This window comes from Vidua chalybeata, chromosome 21 (assembly GCF_026979565.1).
Source record: "Vidua chalybeata isolate OUT-0048 chromosome 21, bVidCha1 merged haplotype, whole genome shotgun sequence".
In the NCBI taxonomy this organism is placed as follows: domain Eukaryota; kingdom Metazoa; phylum Chordata; class Aves; order Passeriformes; family Viduidae; genus Vidua; species Vidua chalybeata.
Window position 1 is genome coordinate 11,247,819 of NC_071550.1, and position 23,814 is coordinate 11,271,632.

The 23,814-nt window shown below is 47.7% G+C and overlaps 1 protein-coding gene across 2 annotated transcripts; it reads left to right on the forward strand.

The window, feature by feature from the left end:
* The first annotated feature begins 1,314 nt into the window (after window positions 1–1,314).
* UAP1L1 (UDP-N-acetylglucosamine pyrophosphorylase 1 like 1) lies at window positions 1,315–21,788 on the forward strand. 2 transcript variants are annotated; one of them, XM_053962053.1, is made up of 9 exons: window positions 1,315–1,612; window positions 9,764–9,968; window positions 12,790–12,965; window positions 14,017–14,189; window positions 15,001–15,194; window positions 16,000–16,140; window positions 17,683–17,868; window positions 18,631–18,697; window positions 19,582–21,788. In XM_053962053.1, exons 1-9 carry the CDS (start codon window positions 1,336–1,338, stop codon window positions 19,666–19,668), a joined length of 1,506 nt encoding a protein of 501 aa, XP_053818028.1. In that variant the 5' UTR covers window positions 1,315–1,335; the 3' UTR covers window positions 19,669–21,788. The 2 variants fall into 2 exon arrangements, with proteins under 2 accessions (XP_053818028.1, XP_053818027.1); XM_053962052.1 differs by having other exon boundaries at window positions 18,631–19,670.
* Window positions 21,789–23,814: the final 2,026 nt, after the last annotated feature.

The following is a 23,814-nucleotide window of genomic DNA, read 5'->3' on the forward strand; positions in this document are numbered from 1 at the left end:
TCTCTCATAGTATCCTTCCAGATAAAATGTCCAGCATTCAGCTGGGTAAACATGGCATGTGATGGGTGAGCAACTGGCTCATGGGTTGGGCACAAAGGGTGACAGTGACTGGGGTGACATTAGGCTAGAACCAGTCACTAGTGGAGTCCTGCAGGGCTCCATCATTGGCCCTGTGCTCTTCAACATCTTTATTAATGACTTGGACACAGGACTGGAAGGGAAACTGAGCAACTTTGTAGATGATACAAAACTGGGAGGACCTGTTGACTCCCTCGAAGGGAAGGAGGCTCTGCAGGGAGACCTGGATAATTTAGAGAACTTGGTAATTACCGACCATATGAAGTTCAACAAGGGAAAATGCCAGATTCTGCACTTGGGATGGGGCAACCCTGGATATACAAACAGACTGGGGAATGAGATGCTGGAGAGCAGCATCACAGGAGGGGACTTGGGGGTCCTGGTTGAAAGAAGGTTGAATATGAGTCAGCAGTGCCCTGGAGCCAGGAGGGACATTTGTGTCTTGGGGGCATCAGGCCCAGCACCATGGGCTGGTCAAGGGAGGGGAGTGTCCCACTCTGCTCTGGGCTGGCGTGGCCTCACCTCGAACCCTGATAGCAGTTTTGGGCACTACAAAATAAGAAAGACACTAGGCCATTAGAGATTGTCCAAAGGAGGGCAACAAAGATCTTGAGGGGAAGCTGTATAAGAAGTGGCTGAGACTTGTTCTGATCAGCCTGGAGAAAAGGAGACTGAGGGTCAGAGTGACAGTCGACAACCTCCTCCTGAGGGGAAGAGAAGGGACAGACACTGATGGCTTCTCTGTGATGACCAGGGACAGGACCTGAGGGAATGGCCTGAAGTTGTGTCAGGGGAGATTCAGCTTGGATATTGGAAAAAGGTTCTTCCCCAGACGGTGGTTGTGCACTGGAACAGGCTCCCCAGAGAACTGGTCACAGCACCAAGCCTGACAGAGCCCAAGGAGTGTCTGGACAACACCCCCAGGCACATGGTGTGACCTTGGGGATGGTGCTGTACGGGGCCAGGAGTTGGACTCGATGATCCTTGAGGGTCACTTCCAATTCAGACTATTCTGTGATTCCATGGGGGAAGCGCTGCGCTGGACGCAGTTCCTGCGGGGCCCGGAGTGGAGCGAGCCGAGGAGCGCCTCCCGCACCCTCTGACCGAGAAGGCGCCGCAGCCCCGAGACCGCGTGACCTGCAAGCGGCGGAGACGGCTCCGGGGGGGCGGGATGGCACCGCTGGCTCCGCCCCGGCCCGGTGCTGCCCCGCCCGATCCCGCTGCGTCCCGCGCCGCTCAGGCCGGGCTCCCCACGCCATGGACCCTCCCGAGGAGGTGCGGGCGCGGCTGGAGCGGTGCGGACAGGGCCATCTGCTGCGGTTCTGGGCCGAGCTGGATACGGCACAGCGCGGAGCGCTGCTGGCGGCACTGCCGCCGGGGCTGGGCGAGCACTGCCGGCTAGCGGCGGCGGCCGGGACCCGCCAGCGCGGTCCGCACGAGCGCCTGGACGGCCGGATGGAGCCGCTCCCCCCCGAGCTGCTGGGCAGCGCCCGCCGCAGCGGCCCCGCCGCGCTGCAGCGTTGGGAGGCGGAAGGTGAGCGGGGCGCGAGGCCGCCTGTCCCTTCCGTTCCGGGGCTGCCGGGGTCCGGCGCGGGGGTTCGGGGACAGCCGCGTTCTGCCGAGCCCCGGGCGGTGCGGGACAGGGACTGCCCCCGGCGGGGCCTCGGGGCAGGAGCCGCCTCTTGCGGTGGCACCGCGGGGTGCTGGGCAGTCCACCCCCGGCACCGCGGATGGGAGCCGCAGGGACGGCGGGTCGGGCATGGAGGAAGAGAGCAGGGTCACGGCTACACCCCGGCCCTTAGCGCTGGCAGCCGGTGTCCTCGGCCCGGGGAACTTTGGTTGAGACACCCGAGTTTTCACGCTGCGTTATGAAATGCAGCGGCCGAGGCCCCGCGGCCGTGCCTAGCTGGATCAGAAGATCTCTACAAGCAGTGATAGCCAGCTGGGGCTCAGTCTCTCCTCCCACAGAACAAGCGACGGGATAAAAAGAAAGAACCTCAAGTTGTGTCAAGGAGATCCAGGTTGAATATTGAAGAAAATTTCTTCATTGAAAGGGTGGTCAGGCATTAGTACCAGGCTGCCCAGGGCAGTTGTGGAGTCACCAACCCTGGAAGTGTTCAAAAAGCAAGTGGACATGACACAATACTGTTTAGAGGGCATAAGGTTATTCTGCCAAAATGATTTACAGTATCTGTCATGAAAAAATATAATACTAAAGGATTTAAAGGGGCTCCAAGAGAGTTTGAGAGGAACTTTGGACAAGGACTTGGAGTGACAGAGCAAGGGGGAATGGCTTCACACTGACAGAGTCAGGGTTAGATGGGATAGTGGGAATAAATTGTTACCTGTGGGAGTGGTGAGGCCCTGGCACAGGATGCCCAGAGAAGCTGTGGCAGCCCCATCCCTGGAAGTGTTCAGGGCCAGGTTGGACAGGGCTTGGAGTGACCTGGGATAGTGAAAGGTGTGGCAGAGGGTGGAATGAGATGGTCTTTAAGGTCTCTTGCAACCCAAACCATTCTATGACTATGAGTCCCTGGGGAGGGTGGGAGCGTGGGGGCTTTCATTGCTGCTGAGCTGGGTAGCTGCCTGGAGGACGAGCTCCCAGCCCACCAACAGGTGCAAAGGTCGGTCTCAGGTGCTGATCCCCATCCATGCTGTGTCATGTGTGGCAGGAGGCTGGTGGGATCTGGGAGAAGCCAAGGAAAGTCCATAATCCATGTTTTTTGGAACCTGGTAGATGTGGGTGTGTGAAAGCTAGGGGTAATGGGGGAGATGGTGGCTGGATGTGCTCTTCCCACAGCATGTAAATCTTACATGGATGTCCTATGCTTTTTTCTAAGTGCACACCCTTATTTATTTATAAGGGCTCTTATGTGTCTTGGATCTTTCTTTATAAAACATAACAGCACTGTTAAAAAATAATTTCAATAAAAAAAAGAAAGCCAGGAAGATCCATCTGGGTTGTAGAGACACTTGCCTAAATTTTGACAAGTGGCTGGCTGCACAGCCTTGGCTCAGCGTTGCCAGTAAAGAGGTGAGGATGTGTGGGCAGGGGAGTCAGATTTTCCAAGCAGAAACAGAAACAGAAGCATCAGGGTCACAGGGCAGAGGAGCTTTTCTGCTGTGTCAGACTCCACTCATGGGGCTGAGTGGTGATGGAGGAAACATAAGCTGGTACAGTAATTCATAACATCCCAGAATGGTTTAGGTTGGAAGGCACCTTAAAGACCATCTCATGCTACCCCCTGCCATGGACAGGATCACCTTCCACTGTCCCAGGTTGCTCCAAGCCCTGTCCAACCTGGCCTTGGACACTTCCAGGGATCCAGGGTCAGCCACAGTTTCTCTGGATAGCCTGTGCCAGGGCCTCACCACCTTCACAGGGAACAATTCCTTCCCAGTATTCCATTTATCCCTGCCCTCTGGCAGTGGGAAGCCATTCCCTGTGTCCTGTCCCTCCATCCCTTGTCCCCAGTGCCACTCCTGCTCTCCTAGAGCCCCTTTAGGCCCTGGAAGGGGCTCTAAGGTCTCCCTGAATCTTTCTCATCTCCAGGTGAATACCCCCAGCTCTCCAAGCCTGGCTGCAGAGCAGAGGGGCTCCAGCCCTTGGAGCAGCTCCATGGCCTCCTCTGGACTCGCTCCAGCAACTCTATGTCCTTCTCATGCTGACAACCTCAGAGCTGAAGGCAGCACTGCAGGTGGGGTCTCACCTGAGCAGGGCAGAGAATTTCCCCTTCCCACTTACTGCCCCTTGTGGTATCAGCCCAGGGCACAGGGACTTTCTGGGTGCCAGTGCACTTGGTCAGGGTATATTGAGCTTCTTATCCACTCACGCCCCCAAGTCCATCTTGGCACGGCTATTTGAGGGTGTCACAGTGAGGAGGAAGGGACTCTTTGAGCCCTAGAGGCAGATGGGGCTGGGTCAGGGCTGGGTCACTTGTCCCCCAGCCAGCTAGGCAAGTGAGGAGCTGGTGTGTCTGCCCTGTGCCGCTGGCCGCAGCACAGAAAGGAAAGGAAGGCCAGGCTGCCAGTGTGGGCTGGCCTTGCTGGTTGCCAGCACTGCCTGCGGCAGCCCAGGTCTAACATGTTTGGGATCTTGCTGCTGTGCCCAAATCCTCTGGCCCTAAAGTCTGATGGCTCCAGGCCACCTCAGCCCTGCAGGCAGCCTGAATTTCTGTCAGAAGGGTACACACAGATGTTCTGTTTCATTTGGTTTGTTTTTATGATCCGGTTTAAGGCTGAAGAGGGATTTTATTTCCTGGAACAGGGCAATTGGGAGCAAAGACTGTGTTCCACTGAACCCAGGCACTGCTGAGTGTCCCTGCAGATGTGGCAGCATCCCTGCATGGCATTTCCCAGTGGAACCAGTGATATGGGCACAGACTTTGTGGGATCGTGGGTCTCTGAGGGAATGCAGCTCTCAAAGGCCTTTGTTTGAGGTGTGTGGAGCAGGCTTGGAGCAGATGAGCCATCCCAACCTGCTGTCCAGTGTCCCTGAGACTGCCTGGCTGGTACAGCCTGCGGCTGTGGGGTCGTCATCACACTGAGCTGAGATTCTCTGTGCTCTGTCTGTGGGTGTCTGAGCTCCCCACAGCTGCCACCTGCATTGCATCCTCCAAAGACTGAACAGCTGAAATAATACCTCCTCCTCCCCCCTCCCCCTTTTTCTATGATAAAAAATTATGGATAAGAACCAGACAACTGAAAACTTGCCTTGGGAACTGTCTAGGTTTGGAAAGACAGATGTTTGTTAAGGAAGGCAGGAGCCTCCCCTGAAATGGAAAAATGTAGATTCCTTCCTTCTGAATTGTTATAAATTTGAAATTAAGGGAGCTCTCAGGTAAAAATATGGGAGCAGGAATAACAGTTCTTTATTAGGGAAGACAAGAAAAAGATAAAATAAACAATGCGGTGAACCAAAACAACACTGACAGAGTCAGAATACAACCTGACACCCTGTTGGACAGGGTGTTGGTAGCAGTCCAATTGGAATTGTGGCTGCAGTCCTCCTGGAGTGTCAGGCGTGGTTCTGTTGGAGTAGTGATCTTGTAGAAAAGGGTGCAGTCTTCCTCTGAGAGGCAGTGGAAGAGGCAGCTGTTCCTCTGGGAAAAACCAGCACAGAAAAAAAAGTGTGCTGGTGGGCCAGAATCTCAGGACTATCTGCAGGTAGGAATGCTTTGCTCCTCCTTTTGGGCAGAGCATCTTACAATGGGATGTTCTAGTTTTTATCAGTTATGCAGTGACACTCAATGGCCCATTATTAGCAGATGTCTCCGGAGGGAGGATTGATTGTGGAAGAGATAAGGAAAAACTGCCTACTTAACACAAGACAACTGCCATACAGATGACAAATAGAATACATCTTGCTTTTTAATCTGGGACAGGAACACCTGAGATATTTTTAATAGTTAAAAAACGAATACTATTGTTACTGTGTCTCAGACAACAAAACTGCCTGGTCAGATTTGCTTTCAGATCTTAAACACCGACATTTAACAATCACATTTTCCAGGCAGCCCTAGGAATGATGGTACAAATCAAACATAGACACAAGCACTTTTCCATTCTGTCAGTGTTTTATTAATGAAATCTAAGTCATGGCCATGGGCTGAGGTGTACCCCATTTCATCTGAGAGTTTGATGAGCCATTCTGGTTATCTGACTGCTCTGCAGAATTGAAAAGTTTGGAGTCTTTTTCTCTTACTGACTACTGTTGTAATGGGACTGATGTGCCTGTTCAGTAAGAGAATTCAGTCTGTTCTTGCAAGACCAGTCTGTTTCTCCTACAAAATCTATTTTTGTTTTCTTACTTTTTATGCAGAGTAGGAGCAGCTGCAGCATTGGTGGGTATCTCCGCAGCCAACACGTTTTCTCTTTATTTTGTGTTTCATATGCTTCAGAAAACTAGGTGGATTTCTTTAAAGGGGATCGATCTTTCCATTGCAGCCAGATGAGTCAGTTCTTATGAACTTTAGTTGTGAATGTTGGTAATTTTACAGTTGGGAAGTCAGAGCAGAGCTACTTACTCAAATTTTTGGTGTTATTTGTTTTCATGGTGACCTAAGATCAGAATTGAAAAAACTGTCTGGGTTGTAGGGTTGTAATCATAAATACTGAGAATGCCATAAATGAGGGGATGCACTCCTCTGTCTGGGTTGTTCTTGTGCACCATGGTGAGCCCTCCTGGAATATAGCCCTGTCAGTCTGCTGGATTGTAAAAAAGAGTGACATCGTTGATGTTATCAGTGGTATTGCTTGAGTTTATCCCACTGAGGTTGAGGTTTCAGTCCGTGCAGTGAGAGGCCCCTCCAGGAGATGGGTGTGAGATGGCAACTCCCCCTTGGGTAGACCCCATACCTTTGTCACTGTGTGGAAAACCTCTGAGAACTGCTATCTCCTGTGGGGCATCTGCATTTCAGTGGGGTGTCGCCAGCTGTGGCACCTGTGAGCTGTGGCTGAGAATTGTAGCTCCTTGATGCTGTGGGGCAGAGTGGGGACCTCCTTGACTTTCCCAATACAGTGTTCACTTCAGAGTGTCATGTAAATGGTGCTCTTGGTCACAATCTGTTGCTCAGCAGAAACATCTAATTTGGGATCTGTGGGATGTGGTCTGTTGCATCAGAATGTGAGTGTGTGTGTTGGTGTGAGGCTGGCAGTGCAGGGGGGAGATGCAGCAGGGCAAGTGCCCGACTTCTTCCACTGGTGGGTGAATCTCAATTGCACTCTAAAGCAGCACCCCCTATGCTGCAGCAACTGAGACCAGCAAATGCTGAGCTCAGACCTCAAGCAGCTTTGGTTTAAATTGCTGTGAAATACTTTAGATCAAGTTTCAATTCTAGATTATTTTAAAGAAAAAATAATTCTTAAAAAATGTTTTTATTGCCTGTTTCACAGAATCACAGGATGGTTTGGGTTGGAAGGGATGTTAAGGACAAGATTATCTTGTTCTAACTCTCCTGCCATGGGTGTGGATGCCACTCACTATATGAGATTGCTCAGGGCCTTGTCCAACCAGGCGTTGAGCATTTCCAGGCATGAGGCTGAACACTTTGGAAATGTCCCACAGGGCAACTGTTTTAGGATTTTTTCCCCCTCCATAAATTCTTTCTGTGCTGGATCCCAGTAGGGAAACAGCCACCATCCAAGCCAGGGCATGAGAACGTTTGGAGCCATGCTTTGGTGCCTCTCCATTCAGCTCTTTCCCTTCTCCTGCAGTGATGCCCTGCACTGGCAAACAGCTGAGCATGCAGGAAAACCATGTGATGGGACTGGGGCAAGTACTTGTTGTAAGTAATAGCTAAGATCCTCTGCTCTGTACTTTGAGTGTCATAGGCAGCTCAGTGGAGGCACAAAGGGGTCATTTATTGCTTGTGGTTTGTTGTGAAATGATGGATGTCTTATTTGCATCACCATGCAGCTCACTCAGATCCTCTGTGTCTTTTACATTACCAATTTAAACCTATTCAACCTTCCTCTGCTGTCCAAGGACCTCCTGAAACTTAGAAATCCCAAGATTTCTACACTCAGGAAAGGTTTCTTCTTAGGGAGCTCTCCTAATTCCACTTGGAGGATTGAAGATCTCTAGAGGTTGTTTTCTACCTGGTTGCGGCAACAGTATGGAGATGTCCTGGCTAGCACTCTCCCTATGGCCGGAGGGCACAACAGGAGGGGCTGCCCCCAGATCTCTTCTGAGATCTCCTGGGTGGCAGTGCTCAGAAGGAGTTGCTGCTCCCTGTGGCTGGCTGTGGCGTGGGTAACACAGCTCTAAAGCAGAAACAAAGGGCTGAGGCAAAGAAAGAAGAAGGGGCCACTTGTATGAATTCCAAGGTACTTTATTCTCAAGGAGGGTTCAGGGACAAGTAAGGCACAGGAATGAAGGGGGCTCCACATTTTAAAGAGGGGAGGGTACGAGGGGTGGAACAACTGACATCCAATGAGGGGACATTAGGGGAGGAGAACCCAACTGGGGTAATCCAATAGAGACAGCACAGGGGAAGGAGCAGGCTTAACAATCCAATGGGGAACTGTGCAAAGGGTAACAGACAAGGAACTTTCCAGAACAACCAGGGTGTGTCTAACTTGACAGGCAGGGGTAGGGGGCAGTGAACTGGGGATTGACAGGGACACATAAGGAGACAAGGGAGGGACTGGGGAGACTGACATAGGGACTGACAGGCACTTGGCGGGAAAATGTAGAGGTAAACAACTTAGGGCAAAACCATTAGGGGAACAGAACGGGGTACATGGAACAAACCATTATAAACTTATTAACAGAAAACAATTGTAAAACAACAAACCACCACAAGAGGTGGCTTCCAGCTCTCACTCCTGGGGCCTTTGACCCCAGAGGCTACTCTACAGCAGAACCATGGCTGTGTGCCAGGACCAGTCTTTTTGGAAGGGGTGTGTTTAGGGAGAAAGTCTTGTGTTACTGCTGTGGTAAGACTGAAACTTGTAAGCATGGGAAGGTGAATGGTGTTACTGCAATGTCATGGACAACTTAAGTCCTTGCTGAGAAAATTGCTGGAAGCTGCAGTTTTGAACAGAATTATAATCGAGCCAGAGTGTTAAAATGGCAGTTGGTAGTTTTGCTCTATTGTTCATTTAAACAGCCAATTATTTAAAGATTAGCATAAACTCAATCCTGTTTTTTTCTAATTCAATTTCTTTGGTCCCCATATCTTTCAGTCCAAATCAAGAATATTTTAGCCACAGCCGTGGTTAATGTGATGTGTTTCCTGAAGGCTGGGGTGCTCCACAGGCTGTCCTTGTCTACAGGAGCAGTTGCAGTTCAGTGCTGTGTGATGGCAGAAGGCCCTGATAGCTACCTGCAGCAGAGCTGTGGCTTCTGACATGGCAAGCCTAATGTTCCTTGCATTCCCAGAGAAACGCAAAATGTTCCCTAATGAAAAATCTTTCTCACAATTGTCAGTCCTTATTGTGATGCTAACTTCAGAGAAGGGGACCAAAGTCTGAGAGTGAGCTGAGTGTTTATTATGTGCTCTGGTTCTTCCCTAGGTTCTGGACTTCCCTGGTTTGTCAGGAGCACTGACACTGATTTCAATTAGATTGTGGAAGTTGTAGCTCCTGCAGGCTTGGCTGTATTACTAGCAGCTGACTGCAGCTGTGTTCAGCTTCTATTGAAGCTGGAGCACAGGTACAGATAATCAATTAAGGCAGATTCCAGAAATCCTTCTGCTTTACTCAAGATGATGAGACTTGGCTTCTTTGGGATATAGAAATGGTAAGGGAACTCTGGAGGTCTCTAGTCCAACCCCCATTTGGAACAGAACTGTAAACATCCTGAGGCCAGGTCAGCCACAACTTTACTAAAGTACGCCTTGAAAACCTTAGAGGACATTCCTTCCTCTCTGGATGTCTTTTCTAGTGCTGCACTACCTCCCTAGTAAAGATTTTGTATCCTAATTTGAATGTCCTAAGCTGTAGCTCATGACTATTGACCATTTTTGCACCAATTGTTGCTTTAGGTGAAGAAACTACTGCATCCAGGAGTTGAAAGGAATTTTCTCCTTTGTGTGCAGTGGCATATTTCTCTCTGAGCTGCCAGCATTGAACTGTCAGCTTCGGGCTGTTGCCTGAGCTCTGCAGAAACGCTCAGGAGAAGAACATGGGGTGTTGATTGCTTTGGAGGTTCTTATATTCCCTTGGGCTTCTTTTCCTACAGGTTTACATCAGATTTCACAGAACAAGGTGGCAGTGCTACTCCTGGCTGGAGGACAAGGAACCCGCCTGGGAGTCAGCTATCCCAAGGGCATGTACAACGTGGGCTTGCCCAGTGGCAAGAACTTGTATCAAATCCAAGCAGAAAGAATCCGCAAAGTGGAGCAGCTTGCTGGCAAGAGACACCACTGCAAGTGTGTCATTCCCTGGTAGGTGATTTAAAGCCAGGCCTGCTGTGCAGGGCTCTTTGCATTCCAGTCTTGCCCATGTTCTCTTCAAGAAGCACTGAGCTGGGTCCTGTACAGAGACAGGTTGAGAGGAACCTTTTGTTGGCAGGATTTGCAATGGCAGTGGCTGGAGGAGGGTGCAGAGGGATGGGAGGTGGCAAGTCCATGTCTGCAGACCTGAGGAATTGAGTACTGCCCTTCTATCATTGTCCACAACCCTAACTGCCCTACCTTGCTGGCTTTGCAAGCAGCTACTGGCAACACTGTAAACAGCACTTTTCAGTGATTACTGCAGATGCTTTACAAGAAATTTCATCCATTTCTGCTTTCTCAAGTTCCTGCATGGAGGACAACCTAGAGCTTGCCTTCCAAGCCCTTCTTCCTGCCCTTGTCCATAACCTCTGCAAAAAAAACTCTTGCTTTGTGTGCAGGCCACCTCCTGCTGTCACTGTTTACAGTTGCCCCTTCTGCTGGCTGCTCCTGGCTTTCAAAAGAGATGAGCTCTGGGCAAAGTGCAAAATGTGAATTCCATATGGGGTGTGGTGGGTGAGAGGAAGGCACTGCAGATGTATCTGTGTTCTGGTTTGAAAGCAAAACCAGTGAGAGACTCCAAGTCAAAAACAGAATTTATTGGGAAAAGGGAAAAGAAAGAAAATACATGCAATAATACAAAAGGAAAACCACTGACAGAGTCAGAATACAACCTGACACCCCTTTGGCCGGCGTGTTGGTAGCAGTCCAAATTGGAGTGTCTGCAGTCCTCCTGGAGTGGTAGATGTGGTTCTGTTGGAGCAGTGGTCCTGGAGAAAAGGTGTAGTCTTCCTCTGAAGGTCCAGTGGAAAACCACAGCTGTTTCCTATGGGAACCTGTGTAAAGGCTGCCTCTGATGTCCCCAAAACCCAGGTTATATCCAGTTAGGAATGCTTGGCTCCTCCCTCTGGGCGGAGCATCTCACAATGGGATGTTACAGTTCTTATCAATCATGCAGTGACATTCAATGGCCCATTATCAGCAGATGTCTCCTCTGAGAGCAGATTGGTTGTGAAAGAGATAAGGAAAACTGCTGACTTAACAGAAAACCACTGCTACACAGATGGCAATAGAAAACATCTGGCTTCTCAATCTGGGACAATCAGGAAATGTTTTCTGCTAAATGTCCTCTGTTAGACCATGAGGACTATGTAGAAATACCCTTACGGAATCAGTGTCTGGTCTGAGACAGGGTTTTGGCAGTGTGTCCTAGGGTGGCTGTATGATGCCTTTATCCCCAATCGTCTGCCCTGTTTATGTTGAAGTCTTGTTCCAAGAGTGAAAGGAGGAGGGAAGAAGCTCAGGGTTTGTTTTCAAAAAACTCACTCCCTCCTCCACATTCCTGCTCTGGGACGGTGTTGTCTGCGGACGGACGGACAGCGAGACAGAGCTCTCCTTTGCTTTTTCTAGTTAGTTTTAGCTAGCTGAGGCAGAGAAGTTCCCTGGACTGTGTTTTTTTTTCCTTTCTCTGGATCTGCTCTGGACTGAACACCAGAAGAGCATCAGCAGCTTACATCTGTGGCCCAGCGGGCCGGGCCTGGGCCGCGGCATTGCCAGCGCCGGAAGGACTGGTCAGAGACTGAGTGAGCTGAGCTGCAGCCCGGGGGGATTTGCTCTGAATTTGTCTCTCTTGGAGTGGCAAGAAGTCTTATTGTTTAATATTGTCTAAGTTCTCTTGTGTAATAAACAGGTTTTTTCCACTTTTTTCCTCCAGAGGTATTTTCTCCCGAACCGGCTGGGGGGAGGGGCCAATTGACTCTGCTTTCCTAAAGGAACCCTTTTGTGGGGGGGAGGGGAATTCTTTCCCCAGACTTGCCCTGAACCAGGACACAGTGAAAGAGCAGGTGTCTGAGGACTTCAGGGTGCCACATTATTTTACAAATTGGAGGTCAAAGTTGATTTCTACATTGTTTCCTCATGGAACATGAGTCCATATTGTGCTTCTTCCTGAAGCCTTGTGTACAGGACCTGAATTGCAAATGCATCATCCCTGGTGCTGCTAGAAGCCAGGATGGATTATTTGCAAGATGCCACATCTGTTTCCAGTTCCCCTCTCAGGGGCAAGGAGGCAATTGAAACATTTTGCTGTTCCAGTATACCTGGGCCCAGGCTATGTTGTGCTACAGAGATGTAAACTGGGGATGGGCAGTTGAGGTCCAGGCTCTTCTGTGTTGTTTCCTCATGCTGACAGAGGACCCTGTTCCCCTATGCTGATAGTTGTTGAAGAGTTTGACAGGTAGATTATGAAAATGGCTTTTAGACAGTAGTGGAGGAAGAGACAGAAGCAATGTGGAACTGAAAGGAAAGGAGGAAATAGAAAAACTTATGACAAAAACAAACATGCAGCCAACATATGGAAAGACTGCTGTTGCCTTGGCACTGAAGAGATGCTGACAGAGTGAATTGGTCAGGGTTTCTGTAGACATTTAACATCATTTTGAATCTAGAGTGAATGAGGCTGTTTTCTGCCCTTTGTCTTGTTTTCCAGCTCATCCAGATACGCAGATGTTGTTCACATTTAGGGCACGGTTCTTCTGTCCTGGCTGGAGCTAAGCCAGGGTAGGATCATGCCCTGATATGGTCATAGGACCCCATACAGCCTTACTGCAGGATGAGTTCTGGAGGAGAACTCTCGTGTGCAGTTGCTCACCACGGGATGCTGCCATGTGTCTCATTTCACACTCCTGTGATTCCTCTCTTTTCTGTTCAGTTTGTTGTTTTGCCTTTCACTTGTGTTGTTCTTTCTCATTGCCAAGCTCCCATTCCTGCCCAGGTACATCATGACAAGTGAGTTCACACTGGGGCCAACAGAAGAGTTTTTTGTACAGCACAACTACTTCAACTTGGATAGATGCAACGTTGTCATGTTTGAACAGAGGATGCTGCCTGCTGTCACCTTTGATGGGAAGGCCATCTTGGAGGAGAAGGGGAAAATTGCCATGGCTCCAGGTACCTGCTGTTTGCTCTTCCATACTGCAGTACTGTCATGTGTGTTGGTAGTTGCTATGGACCATCAGCCTGCCTAGGCACACAGAGCAGGCTTTGGGGGTCAGGGTTAATGCTTCCAGTTAATGTGGAAAGGTTCTCTAATGTTTCAGGCTGGTAATCAGGAACATACATCTGTTTAGTTCTGGCTGGACATTTGACCACAGCACATGTTTTTTATCCAAGTCTGGGAGTGGTGGCAGGATTAGGAGTGCTCTGGCTGCAGGGTAGGAGAAAGGTGCATTAGCAGAGCTCTTTATGAGGTCTCTGGAGCACTGCCTTCTGTGGTGAAGGTCAGGAGCTCAAGGCTGATAGCTGGAAATGGGTAAAAAAGCAGCAAGAGGATGAACTCTTTTCAAAATGACAGCAATGTCTCACCTTGTAATGTTCTTTTAACCTAGACATGGTGAGAGACTTGGTGAGGGCAGCCCTGCTGGGACTGTGTTGCAGCTGCAGAGTGGTTCTCCCAAGCTGACAGGGGCATCCCAGGAGGAACTGTTAAATGGGTGATCGGTGATAAAACATGCAGGTGTCATTTGTACAGCTGCAGTTCAAGCCTTTGAAAAGGCATTGAGAAGTTGGGGGGGGGGGAAGATAAACAGAGAATAAGACTTATTTTGGTCTTTCTTCAAGAAAGAGAATAAATATGCTTTTGCCCTGTACTGGAGAAGAAGAGTAAAAGACTTTTCCCACCCTCTGCATACATTTGCCCTTTAGTATTCTCCCTCTGAGGATCCTACTAACCTTCATAAAGTCTCATAATGCTGCTCAGTGAGGTTGGTCCCCATGGTCCCACTCTTCAAGTGAGAGAACTGGGGTGAAAAGAAGAGCATGCTCCTCTGAACTGTGTGGCAGAGCTGGAAATAAAACCTGGTATCGCTGGCTCTTGGCTAGAAAGCATTCTTCCATTCAAGAAAGTTTGTTCAGTACTTTCTGCTTTTGCTCTATTAGCTAGAAAAAACCCACCCCAAAGTCACAAATGAGCCAAGACTTTCTCTTTTCTCTTGCATTATAGATGGAAATGGTGGCTTATACCGTGCTTTGATGGATAATAAGATCTTGAATGATATGAAGCAGCGTGGAATCCAGTATGTCCATGTATATTGTGTGGACAATATCCTCGTGAAAATGGCAGATCCAGTCTTCATAGGTTTCTGTATTTCCAAAGGGGCAGACTGCGGTGCAAAGGTGAAGGAGTGCTAGCACTTGGCTGGTTTCTCACAGGGAGTCTGATGACTCTTGGAAGCTGCTGGTTGTGGGGAGCTTACATGACCTGTGGAATTCAACCCTTTGCCCATCAGCAGCTCACTCTGAGCAGGTTTAGAGTTCCTTGCTGCCTGCACAGCATTTCAAATTCCTAGCTGTGGGTGTCCTCTGTTCTTCCCAGAGTACTGTGGAAAATAAACTTCAGTTAGAGCAGGGAGTATAGCTGCACAGGAAACTGCACACTGGAATCGCTTTGCATCTATGCCCAGCCCTTTCTACAAAGGCACTTGGGCTGTCAAGAAGCCATATTGGACTGGGTTGTGTTTTATAAATGCACCTGTAAGTCCAGTGGAGGCATTTCTTACATTCTGTGCTGTGGAAGATGGGGAAAGCCTTTACAGTCTGGATTTTGTTCACCTAAAGCAGCACGTGCCTGAAGAGAAATTTATGTTACCTGAGTCATTAGCTCTGTTCAGGCAAATGGGGAGTTGAATGCTAATAGCTGCAAACAGCTTTCTTTTAATGCCAGATCCTAGTCCTTGGTAAGAAAAGTGCCCCCCACTATGCAGATTGCTTTTAACTGTCTTCTGAGAAACTGTCAATTTAAGTGGCTGAGTACTGGGGTTTATGTTGAATTGTTGGGCAAAATATGCCTCCAGGCTGCTCTGTGCCCCTTACACAGCACTGAGGTGCTGGAGGATCAGTCGTTCAGTGGGATTGTTTGTACTTGGGAGTTGGAATAGTCCTGGGATTTTCTTCCTCTTTGTCATAAATCTGTGCCCTGTGGCTGCAGGTAGTGGAGAAGGCCTACCCCACAGAACCCGTTGGGGTGGTGTGCTGTGTGGATGGAGTGTACCAGGTGGTGGAGTACAGTGAGATCAGCCTGGAGACTGCACAGCAGCAGCGCCCTGAGGGGGGACTGATGTTCAGTGCTGGCAACATCTGTAACCACTTCTTCACTGTTGAGTTCCTGGAAGTAGTGGCCCAGTAAGTCCCAGCCGACCTTCTAGGTAGCTGTGCAGCCCAGAAATACCTCCAAGACTGGGTGTTCCTGTTTCGTACTCTGGAATGTCAGTCATGGTTATCTTCTGTGTTGCCTTTCATCTCCTCTCTCTTCCAAACGGTTCCAAACACCTGAGTCCCCTTTCTGACAGCCCCAGCATGCTCTCCAGGCCCTACCCAAGGAAGAGGTTCCCAGGTTCACTGTAACTAAGTCAATTGAGTTATGCCAGTGCACCATCTTCCTTGGCCTTCAAGGGTGAGCAGCTGTGCAGGCTGCTGAAGCAGCCTCATACCATGGGATTCTAGTGGGAATGTCAGCCATGCCAACACTTGGGGCAAGAGTTTGTGGGAGAGGGTGAAGTTATGGGTGGACTCTGCACCTTAGTGTTGGGGAATGGGGATGTGATGCTGGGCATTCAGTGAGCAGCTGTACAACCTTCCTGAAGAGCTTGAACCACCTTTGGGTGAGGGATCTGCTCTGCTCTGACCCCAGTCAGGTAACAATTTGGGTTGCCTCTTTTTTTTTTTTGTAACCTCTGCCTGCAATTTCAGCTTGATGCAAACTTCTCTCTGTCCTCTGACTGTCATGTCCCAGTGGTACAGAGAGAGCCCATGGCCAGGCTGCTCTTCTTGGGGAAGTGTTTCCTGGATGTGACTTGGATCACTCGGGAGGCCACAGTTGAGAGTTGACCCAGAGGAGTAATGAGCCATCCGCTTCCCTCAAGTGTATTGCTTTTTTTCTAAGTGGGTTTGAACTAAATAAAATGGTTGGTTTCTTCTCCTTTTGCAGGAAATGGGAGTCACAGCTGAAGCATCATGTAGCCATAAAGAAGGTGCCCTACATTGACAAGGAGGGAAATCTGGTAAAACCACTAAAACCAAACGGGATAAAGCTGGAGAAGTTTGTGTTTGATGTGTTCCAGTTCTCTAAGTTAGTGACAGACATAATTTTACTTTTCTCCTCCCTTTCTCAGTGTTTGTTTGAATGACTGTAGGTTGAAACAAGCCATCCCAGGGAGCACATGGTTTGTGGGTGCCTTGTTAGGAAGGTTGTTGGATCTACACCCAGCTCCAATCCAACTGTAATGCCGCAGGCTCTAAGGGGAACTCAAAAAGCACTCAGTGCTTGCGCCAACCCTGCTCCCAGACTGGTCATCCTGCTGAGGATGTGTTGACTGGCCTGGCCTCTGCCAGCCTGGGAAAAATAAAAGGAAATTGAGTGCACAGCCAATGAAGCCCATATTGGAGTATTCAGACTTTCAAAAATTGGGTCTTTCAACATTGTGGCTTCCATGACAGCTGCGGCTCTGGTTACATTTTTGGGTGCTGTTAAGCCAGGGCTCAGCTCGTACCCTTTGTGCTCGGAAAACTGTTTTCTTAAGCACCGTGGGGCCAAGTGGAACTATCAGTGTTTGCTTTCCAAATTCTGCAACATAGCTGGGAGTGCTGTGACATACATAGTCAGGGGTACTTGTGTCTAGGGAATATAGGATTTTAGCAATTAAGCATAAATGTTATTATAAAATCTATTTTTCCAATGTCTCAAATTCAGCATTGAAGATTCTGTTTTAGGCTTTAATAAATGCCAAAGAGAGACCTCAGGCAAACTGAATGATCTTTGTTTGGGTGTACTGTTTCTCTTTTTATATTATTTCCTTTAGAATAGAGAGCTCAACGTTTGAACCAGTCTCTGTTTCCTGACATGTGTTAAATAAAGTAGTGTCAAACTAAAGACAAAACCAAAATCCCAGGGCGATGGGAACACTGCTGAGTTCTGAGCCGTGACAGAACTCATTTTTAAGCAGTGGTTCCTTGTGTTTTTTTTAACGGCTCAAAACCACCTTGGCAGCTGTGCTTCCCACATGAAGTGCAGAAACGCACATATGTTGCTGTGGGGCTTTTTAATTTGCATTCCCATTTCTAGTAAACAGCTGTACTTCACAATCACCTGTGAGGCCTCCCTTGTTGCTTATTTGTCCCTGGGAGCTGGTGTCCTTAGTTGGTCCTTAACTACAGACTCCCAAGCAGGGGGCATTTCTTGGGGCATGGTGGGGTGCTCTGCAGTGACTGCACTGCTCATGCTGTGCCCAAGCTCTGAACAGTGCTGTGCTCTCTGTCCTGCTGTGCTCTGAGCTGTCTTGTCCAAGAACCTCCCACTGCTTAAAGATGTTTCTATGGCATCTCTGGTGAACTGTTGCTTTTTCTCTCCCCTGAGCACAGCTCTGGTAGGTTGGGAGGCTGCTGTTAAGTTCCCAAAGAGATAAGGCTTCTTGTGTTTTTCCATTCTACAGCCCTGGTACTCCTTGGCTCTTCAGAAGGGCAGTGGGCTTCCATTGACTTGACTGCCTCAGGCTGCATACAGTGCTTCTCCCAAAAATATATATAGGCCTTTCCCCATTAATGTTGTTGCATTAGCAGGGCTGATGACTAGCTTTGGTTTTCATGATCATTGTTTTCTTCCCTTTGCTGGTAGGAATTTTGTGGCATTTGAAGTTTTGAGAGAAGAGGAATTCTCGCCACTAAAAAATGCAGACACAGCTGACAAAGATACTCCTACCACTGCTCGGCAAGCCCTCCTGGCCCAGCATTACCGCTGGGCTCTCAAGGCTGGAGCCAGATTTGTGGATGAAAATGGTTGCAGGATACCAGAAAAACTCAGGTATAAATCTGTGACCTTCTCTGCAGCTTCTCTAGTCAAAGTGCTCAGCCATGCCAGCTGGCCAATGGCACATGCTAGGCTCTCCAAAACCGGGCATTAGTGTAGTCACAGGGTGGCTCAGCGTGATTTTTGTTCAGCTGGTCCTCTCTGCATATGCAGGTTGATGTCTATTACACTTCCTGCTCCTCTTATGGCTGTGGGTGCTCCAGATAGTTAGCGCTTGAGGCTCTGGGCTTTCTCTCTGGTAGATTCCTGCTCTTGGAGTAATGAGTTGGCCCTTCCTGTAGCACCTTGTTAGACGGGGGCAGCCTTTTCCATCACTCTGGATTTAGCAATGCTAGGAATTTTAATTTGTAGGCCCTGACAGCTTTTCTGTGTCCCTAACAGGATTCTCAGGTGGTCTTAAGGATTGGTTGTTAAGAGTGATTACCAGTTCGGATACCTTTCTGCATCACATGTAATGGAAAGCTGCTTTTATTCCATGGGGCCATTACTTCATCAACTCATAGTTCAGTAGACCCACAAGTTGTTCATTTGACTTGAAGAGCATCTCTATAAAAGGGGTGTTTTGGTTTTGCTGAGTAACATTTGGGACTTATTAATTCCTTTTTATTTTCACACTTTGTTTTCACATAATGTCTGGTGCATATGACTTTAACAAATGTCTTATCCTTCTGGATATCCTGTTCTGGATAATCTCTTGAAGAAGATGCACTGTTTTTTAACCATGGCAGGAAGTTAATCCTGCGTTCTCTTCTTTAGTCTCTCAGGAACTGAAGATCCTCCGGCTGTGTGTGAGATTTCTCCACTAGTGTCTTATTTTGGAGAGGTGAGAATAACTATCTATGGAGGCATTTTTAAGTGTGCAGGTATGCATCTGACTTCCTTCCAAACACAGGTAGTTTCTTTAGCCTGGGCTTGCTGAGAAATGGTAAGATCAAAGAAACAGGGACTTGGACTCTGTGTTATCATAATGTGGTTCCATTATGATTTACTCTTCAGCACTTTGTTCACTCTCAGTTTTAGCCATCTGTAAAATGAGATTTGCAACAAGGCTGCAGTTTCATTAAGATTTGTGAGCGCTTTGATAATGAGAAGTGCAGAATATTCAAATTAGAAAATCCATGGATTGTGTGCTTATTTGTGCTCATATCCCACAGTAAGTGAATCCTGACTGAGAAATATTATATGGGTGTTGGTTTTAGGGAAGCCATTTCTCAAGTTTGTCTCTCTGAAAATAATTGATCCTGAGAAACCTGCTTCCATTTTATAATGAGAATAGGAGCTTCCCGATTGGATGGACAGAGTGAGAAATAGTAGATTGCAGGAGAATGTGTGGGCACTGTTTGCTAGGTTTCCATATGTGATAACTTGCAAGCCAGCTACCTGCAGTAGGTGTATTCCTCAATACGTGCAGGTGGTGAACTCATTGAAATCAATAATTTGTCAGAACAAAATGAAAACAAGGCAATTTGACATTCTTTGCCAGGATTATTCTAATTTCAGTTAAGGACACACCTTCCCATGCTGCCCTCCCAAGAAGTTTGTTTCTGACATCAGGTTTCCTTAGCACCTCTGCTTCTTGAACCCCAGAAACACTTTCTGTCACTGGGGAAACTGTTACTTTTCCTTTGTTCCTGACCTTTGTCAGTCACTTGAGGACTTAAAATAGTGCATTTACAGCCTAACAATACTGTTCTCACACATTCTCAGGGTCTGGAGGTATACATGAAGAATAAAGAATTCCCTTCTCCCTTTGTACTCGACGAAAACAAAGTGGAAATGCTGGAAAATTCTTGAAGTGGGAAGCCTTTCCTTCTCAAATCAGATCCATGTTTGTCAGATCCATTATAAGAACTGACAGTACTAAAATGTCAGCTATGAAGTGCATTATAAAAAAAATTGCTTCTGTGGATTAACACTTTCTGGGTGCTAAACAGATCCTACAATTCTTACTTACTTGCATACTTGCATATGAATATGGAAAAGAGCCAGTCAAGGCCTGATAAATCAGCTTTGCCTTCAAGAAGATTCAATTTCTTCAGTGCCTTGTTAGGTGTCTTGTTTGTGTTGGTGTGGTTGTTTTTTTTGGTTTGGTTTTGTTTCTAAATCACGTGCACAGTTGCAGTCAGATTGAGGACCCATCCTGAAAAGTATGGAATGACTTTGGATATTGAGGTTTCTCTCTAGCAGTCAATTTTTTCCCTAATCATGTGCTGATTAGAAGATCCAATTCAGCAATTGCATCCTCTAAGCAGATCATACAGGGTCTGCTGTATGTAGGGATGTTGCTGTGCCTAAGCATTGCTTGAGGCTTGGAGTCCAAAGTAGAACAGACTAGTTTTGTATCTGGGCTCACTGGTGCCATGTCTAGACTGATTGCTCCTTACATTTGTAGTGACTTGGGTTTTTTTAATTAAAAAAAAGAGAATATTTTCACAACCCTCTGCCCTTCATGACTATTACAGTTTTCTTTTATATTTCCTGTGTAATATATATCATATCCCTCAGACAAGGCTCTCTTGACGTACCTGAAAGTAGTAAGAGAAAAAAATCCCAGTGGTAGAATTTAATGCCTAACCAAAATAAATAAATAAAAAAAAAGGCTCTTAGCATTAACAGAGTGCACAGTAAGACACCAGCCTCCGCTTCTACAGTTTTTCCCCAGGTGATGTTCCAGCACTCTTTCACTTAGGAAGTAATTCCATAGATGCCTTTCTTTTAGGTATGTTACTAACCACAATGTAAAGATAAGTGCCAGCTAATGAAGGACGCTAATTGTCAGAACATATCTAGCATGTGAACTCAGCCCTGGCCAAGGGGTCTCAGGGTAGCTCTGGCCCTTGACCCACCAGTGATTCTTCATGTTCAGTTTTTGGACACTGCCCCAGAAAGCTCATGCCCATCTGATGGAGAACCTGTGCTGAGCATACCTGACTCGTTTCAGCCTTGGTGAGGATGCATCAGCTGCACTCTCTGGTGGCTGGCCTTTGCATCAGAAATATTCCAAACTCTTTCCCTAAACATAGTGTTAGGAAAGGTAGCGAGAAAGACATTTCATCTGAAATGTTATTTCATGCATCAGCTTCTACTGAGGAATTGCTTATGCTATTTCATTAAGCATAATTAATTTCCATAGCTTTCTGCAATTTCTGATGTGAAGCTCTATTCAGAATCATAGAGAAGGGAACGGGGAAATATAAAAATTACTTTGAGAGTAAATACAGTGTGTAAGTATGCTCAAGTTTTCCAAAGAAAGCATCTAAATGTCAGTATCAGTTTTTGGTTGTAAAGTGTTTACGCATGAACTTGAGTAATGATCCTTTCTCACATGCAGACGGGTTAATGACTGGTTCTGACTACCTCAGTTGGCATGTGCAGCCAGTAATTCACATTTTTAGTATAAATTAAGCATTTGTCCTTGTCACCTAATTCTGTAGTCTTTTTGCAGTGTTTCTATGACACATTCCATTCCTGTCAGTCAAGTTTTATATCTGAGAACAAATTGTGTTGTAAATTTGTGAGTATTGCTCAGCAGTTCAAGCACATGCTTCTTTTACACTGTGCTGTGCTATAAAGAAATATTTCTTCTGCTTTTTCTAAAGTTCTTTCTCTTTTGAAGCTTCAGTTTCAATGCAAACAGAACAGAACTGCTGACGTGGTTTTCAAGAAGTTAAATTAGAATGCTAAATGCCTTGTCTCTTGGGTTTTTTATTTTCTATGACTCCTCACATTTTAAACTGGAACATAGAAACAATTTTGAGACAACTTAAAAAAAAAAATCTGTCCTGTATGTAAGAGTCTTTGTACACATTATAAAATGAAAAAAAGTACCTGAAACAAAGGGAAGACCTGTAGTACTCCAGAAACTTCTGGACATTTAAGAATTTTTAACAATAAAGATGTTACTGTGATTTCTATGTGTTTGTCTGTGTTTCTTGTATGTGAGAAAAAACACACTTCTTGTCTCTGTCCCTGTGAATGTTGTCACTACAGCTGCAGGATGGTGTCACTTGTGGTGCATCTGGAGACTACAGTGCCCACTCTTCAGGTTACAGGGGCATATGGAACTGAGCAGAGGGTGATTCCTGAAGGGAGTTGACATTGTGGGATCTATTTTTTCATCAGAAAACAGAATAGTATGTTCTTGTCTCCAAGAACAAGAGACAAGCTGAAAGTAAACTTTTCAGCTTAGTTTACTGAGGGAAGGGAGTTTAATTGTAGGTGGTGGTTGTCTTATTTCAAGTCGATTTGAGTAATATGGTTCTGAGTCAGTCTCACAGCTGGTGTGTAGGTAACGAGCACTCGCTGCAATGCAACTTTGCTTTCCAATGAGAGGCACTTCTTAAACACAGTTCTATTTGTAGCACAATCAGTAGGGAAAGGCAGAAATACCTCACAGATTGCCCTCATTTGGGGGTTTAGGGCTGAACCCAGCAAATGTTCCTTTCTTACCTCTTTCCCCCTGTTTCTCTCTTGACGCCCATGTGAAGGCTGCTGGGGATTTAAATATGTTTTTAAATATGTTTACACAAATCAGTAGTTTCCTGTGATAGGAAAATTAATACTAAAAATGAATGCATGCTTTAGGCATCTTAAATTGTTCTTCTGCTTGTTTATGTGCTCTTCGTATCTACCGGGATTTTTGATTAATTAGTTTTCTTAATCATTAAATGCTCAGAAAACACCAAATTTTCAGTTTTATCTTGAAATCTACTGTGAGGTGGATTCCAAATGTAAAGGCTTAAATGATGGATGCTAACCTGCCACTTAGGCACGGTGGAGGTGAATTCACTGCCAGCACTTAGAGCAGCAGTCTTAAAGCAGCTGCTTCAATGCTGCCTTCTTCCTACTGGACTATGAACCTGCGCTAGAAGTTATTATTTGGTATGCTATGGCTCTGAATGTGTACATCACTAAACAATGCTCCTTCCTACTCCAGCTGAGTATGTCCCTCCTTCTCCGCAGGGAAATCTTTAATTGCAGAGGGAATGACACAGGGCTGGGAGGCTGTGGAGGAGCAGCTGAAGGACGGAATTGTGTGGGATGAGTGCTTCCTGCTGCATACCAAAATTCAGTGCTGGGTCTTATCGAAGGGTCTATTTACACAACTGGTTAAGTTGCTTTTCACCCACTCACATACATCCTCTCACAGATTCCAGCTGTCTGCTCTCAGGCCCGTGTTCCAGCACTGCCTGCTGGAAAACTGTTGTGTCTCGGTTTTTCGGTGGCTGGTGATAATGCCATCAGACAGCACTTCCCTGCCCTCTCAGACGCAGCAGCACTTCGGGTTTTCCCCGGCCGTGCTCACTCTGCAGGTGGGCGGGAGGAGCCGCAGTGGCTGTGCCCCCTCCACGGGTCCGGGTACAGTGCTCTGTGCCGGGGCTGCACCTCACCACAGCGGCCTACTTCCAGCTCCATGGGGTCTTGCAGGCCATTTACTGAGCTGATTTTCCTTATTATTTGCCACATGCACGTCTTAATTTACATTTCTTCCATGCCAATGACTCTCTGACTGGTCTCTATGTTGTAGTCTCACGACACCAAAGAACAGCGAGGATTCCCAGCCTCTTCTTTGTCTCACTGCCGACCCCGGCAGCTGCTGTCCTCGCTGGGCAGGGCGCGGTTCGGCGAGGTGCGCCGGGACAGCGAGAGGCAAGGGCAAAATCAAAGCAGCTCTGAGCACCCCCATCCAAGCCTGAAGTCGGAACCCGTGAAGTAGGTGGGGGGCTCGGGCCGTACCCACGCCTAGGGCTGCGGCCTCGGGGCGGCTCGGCGAGTGGGCAGCGCGGGCTGAGACCTTCTCCTGCCCGCCCGCGGAGAGGGCCCCTCCTGACGGGGCTTCCTCAGGGCCGCTGCTCCGCTGCGCCGCCGGACCCGCTGGGTCCCGCCTCGCCCCGGTGCCACCGAGCGGGGACGCGCCGGCGCTAGAGCGGCACCGGAAGC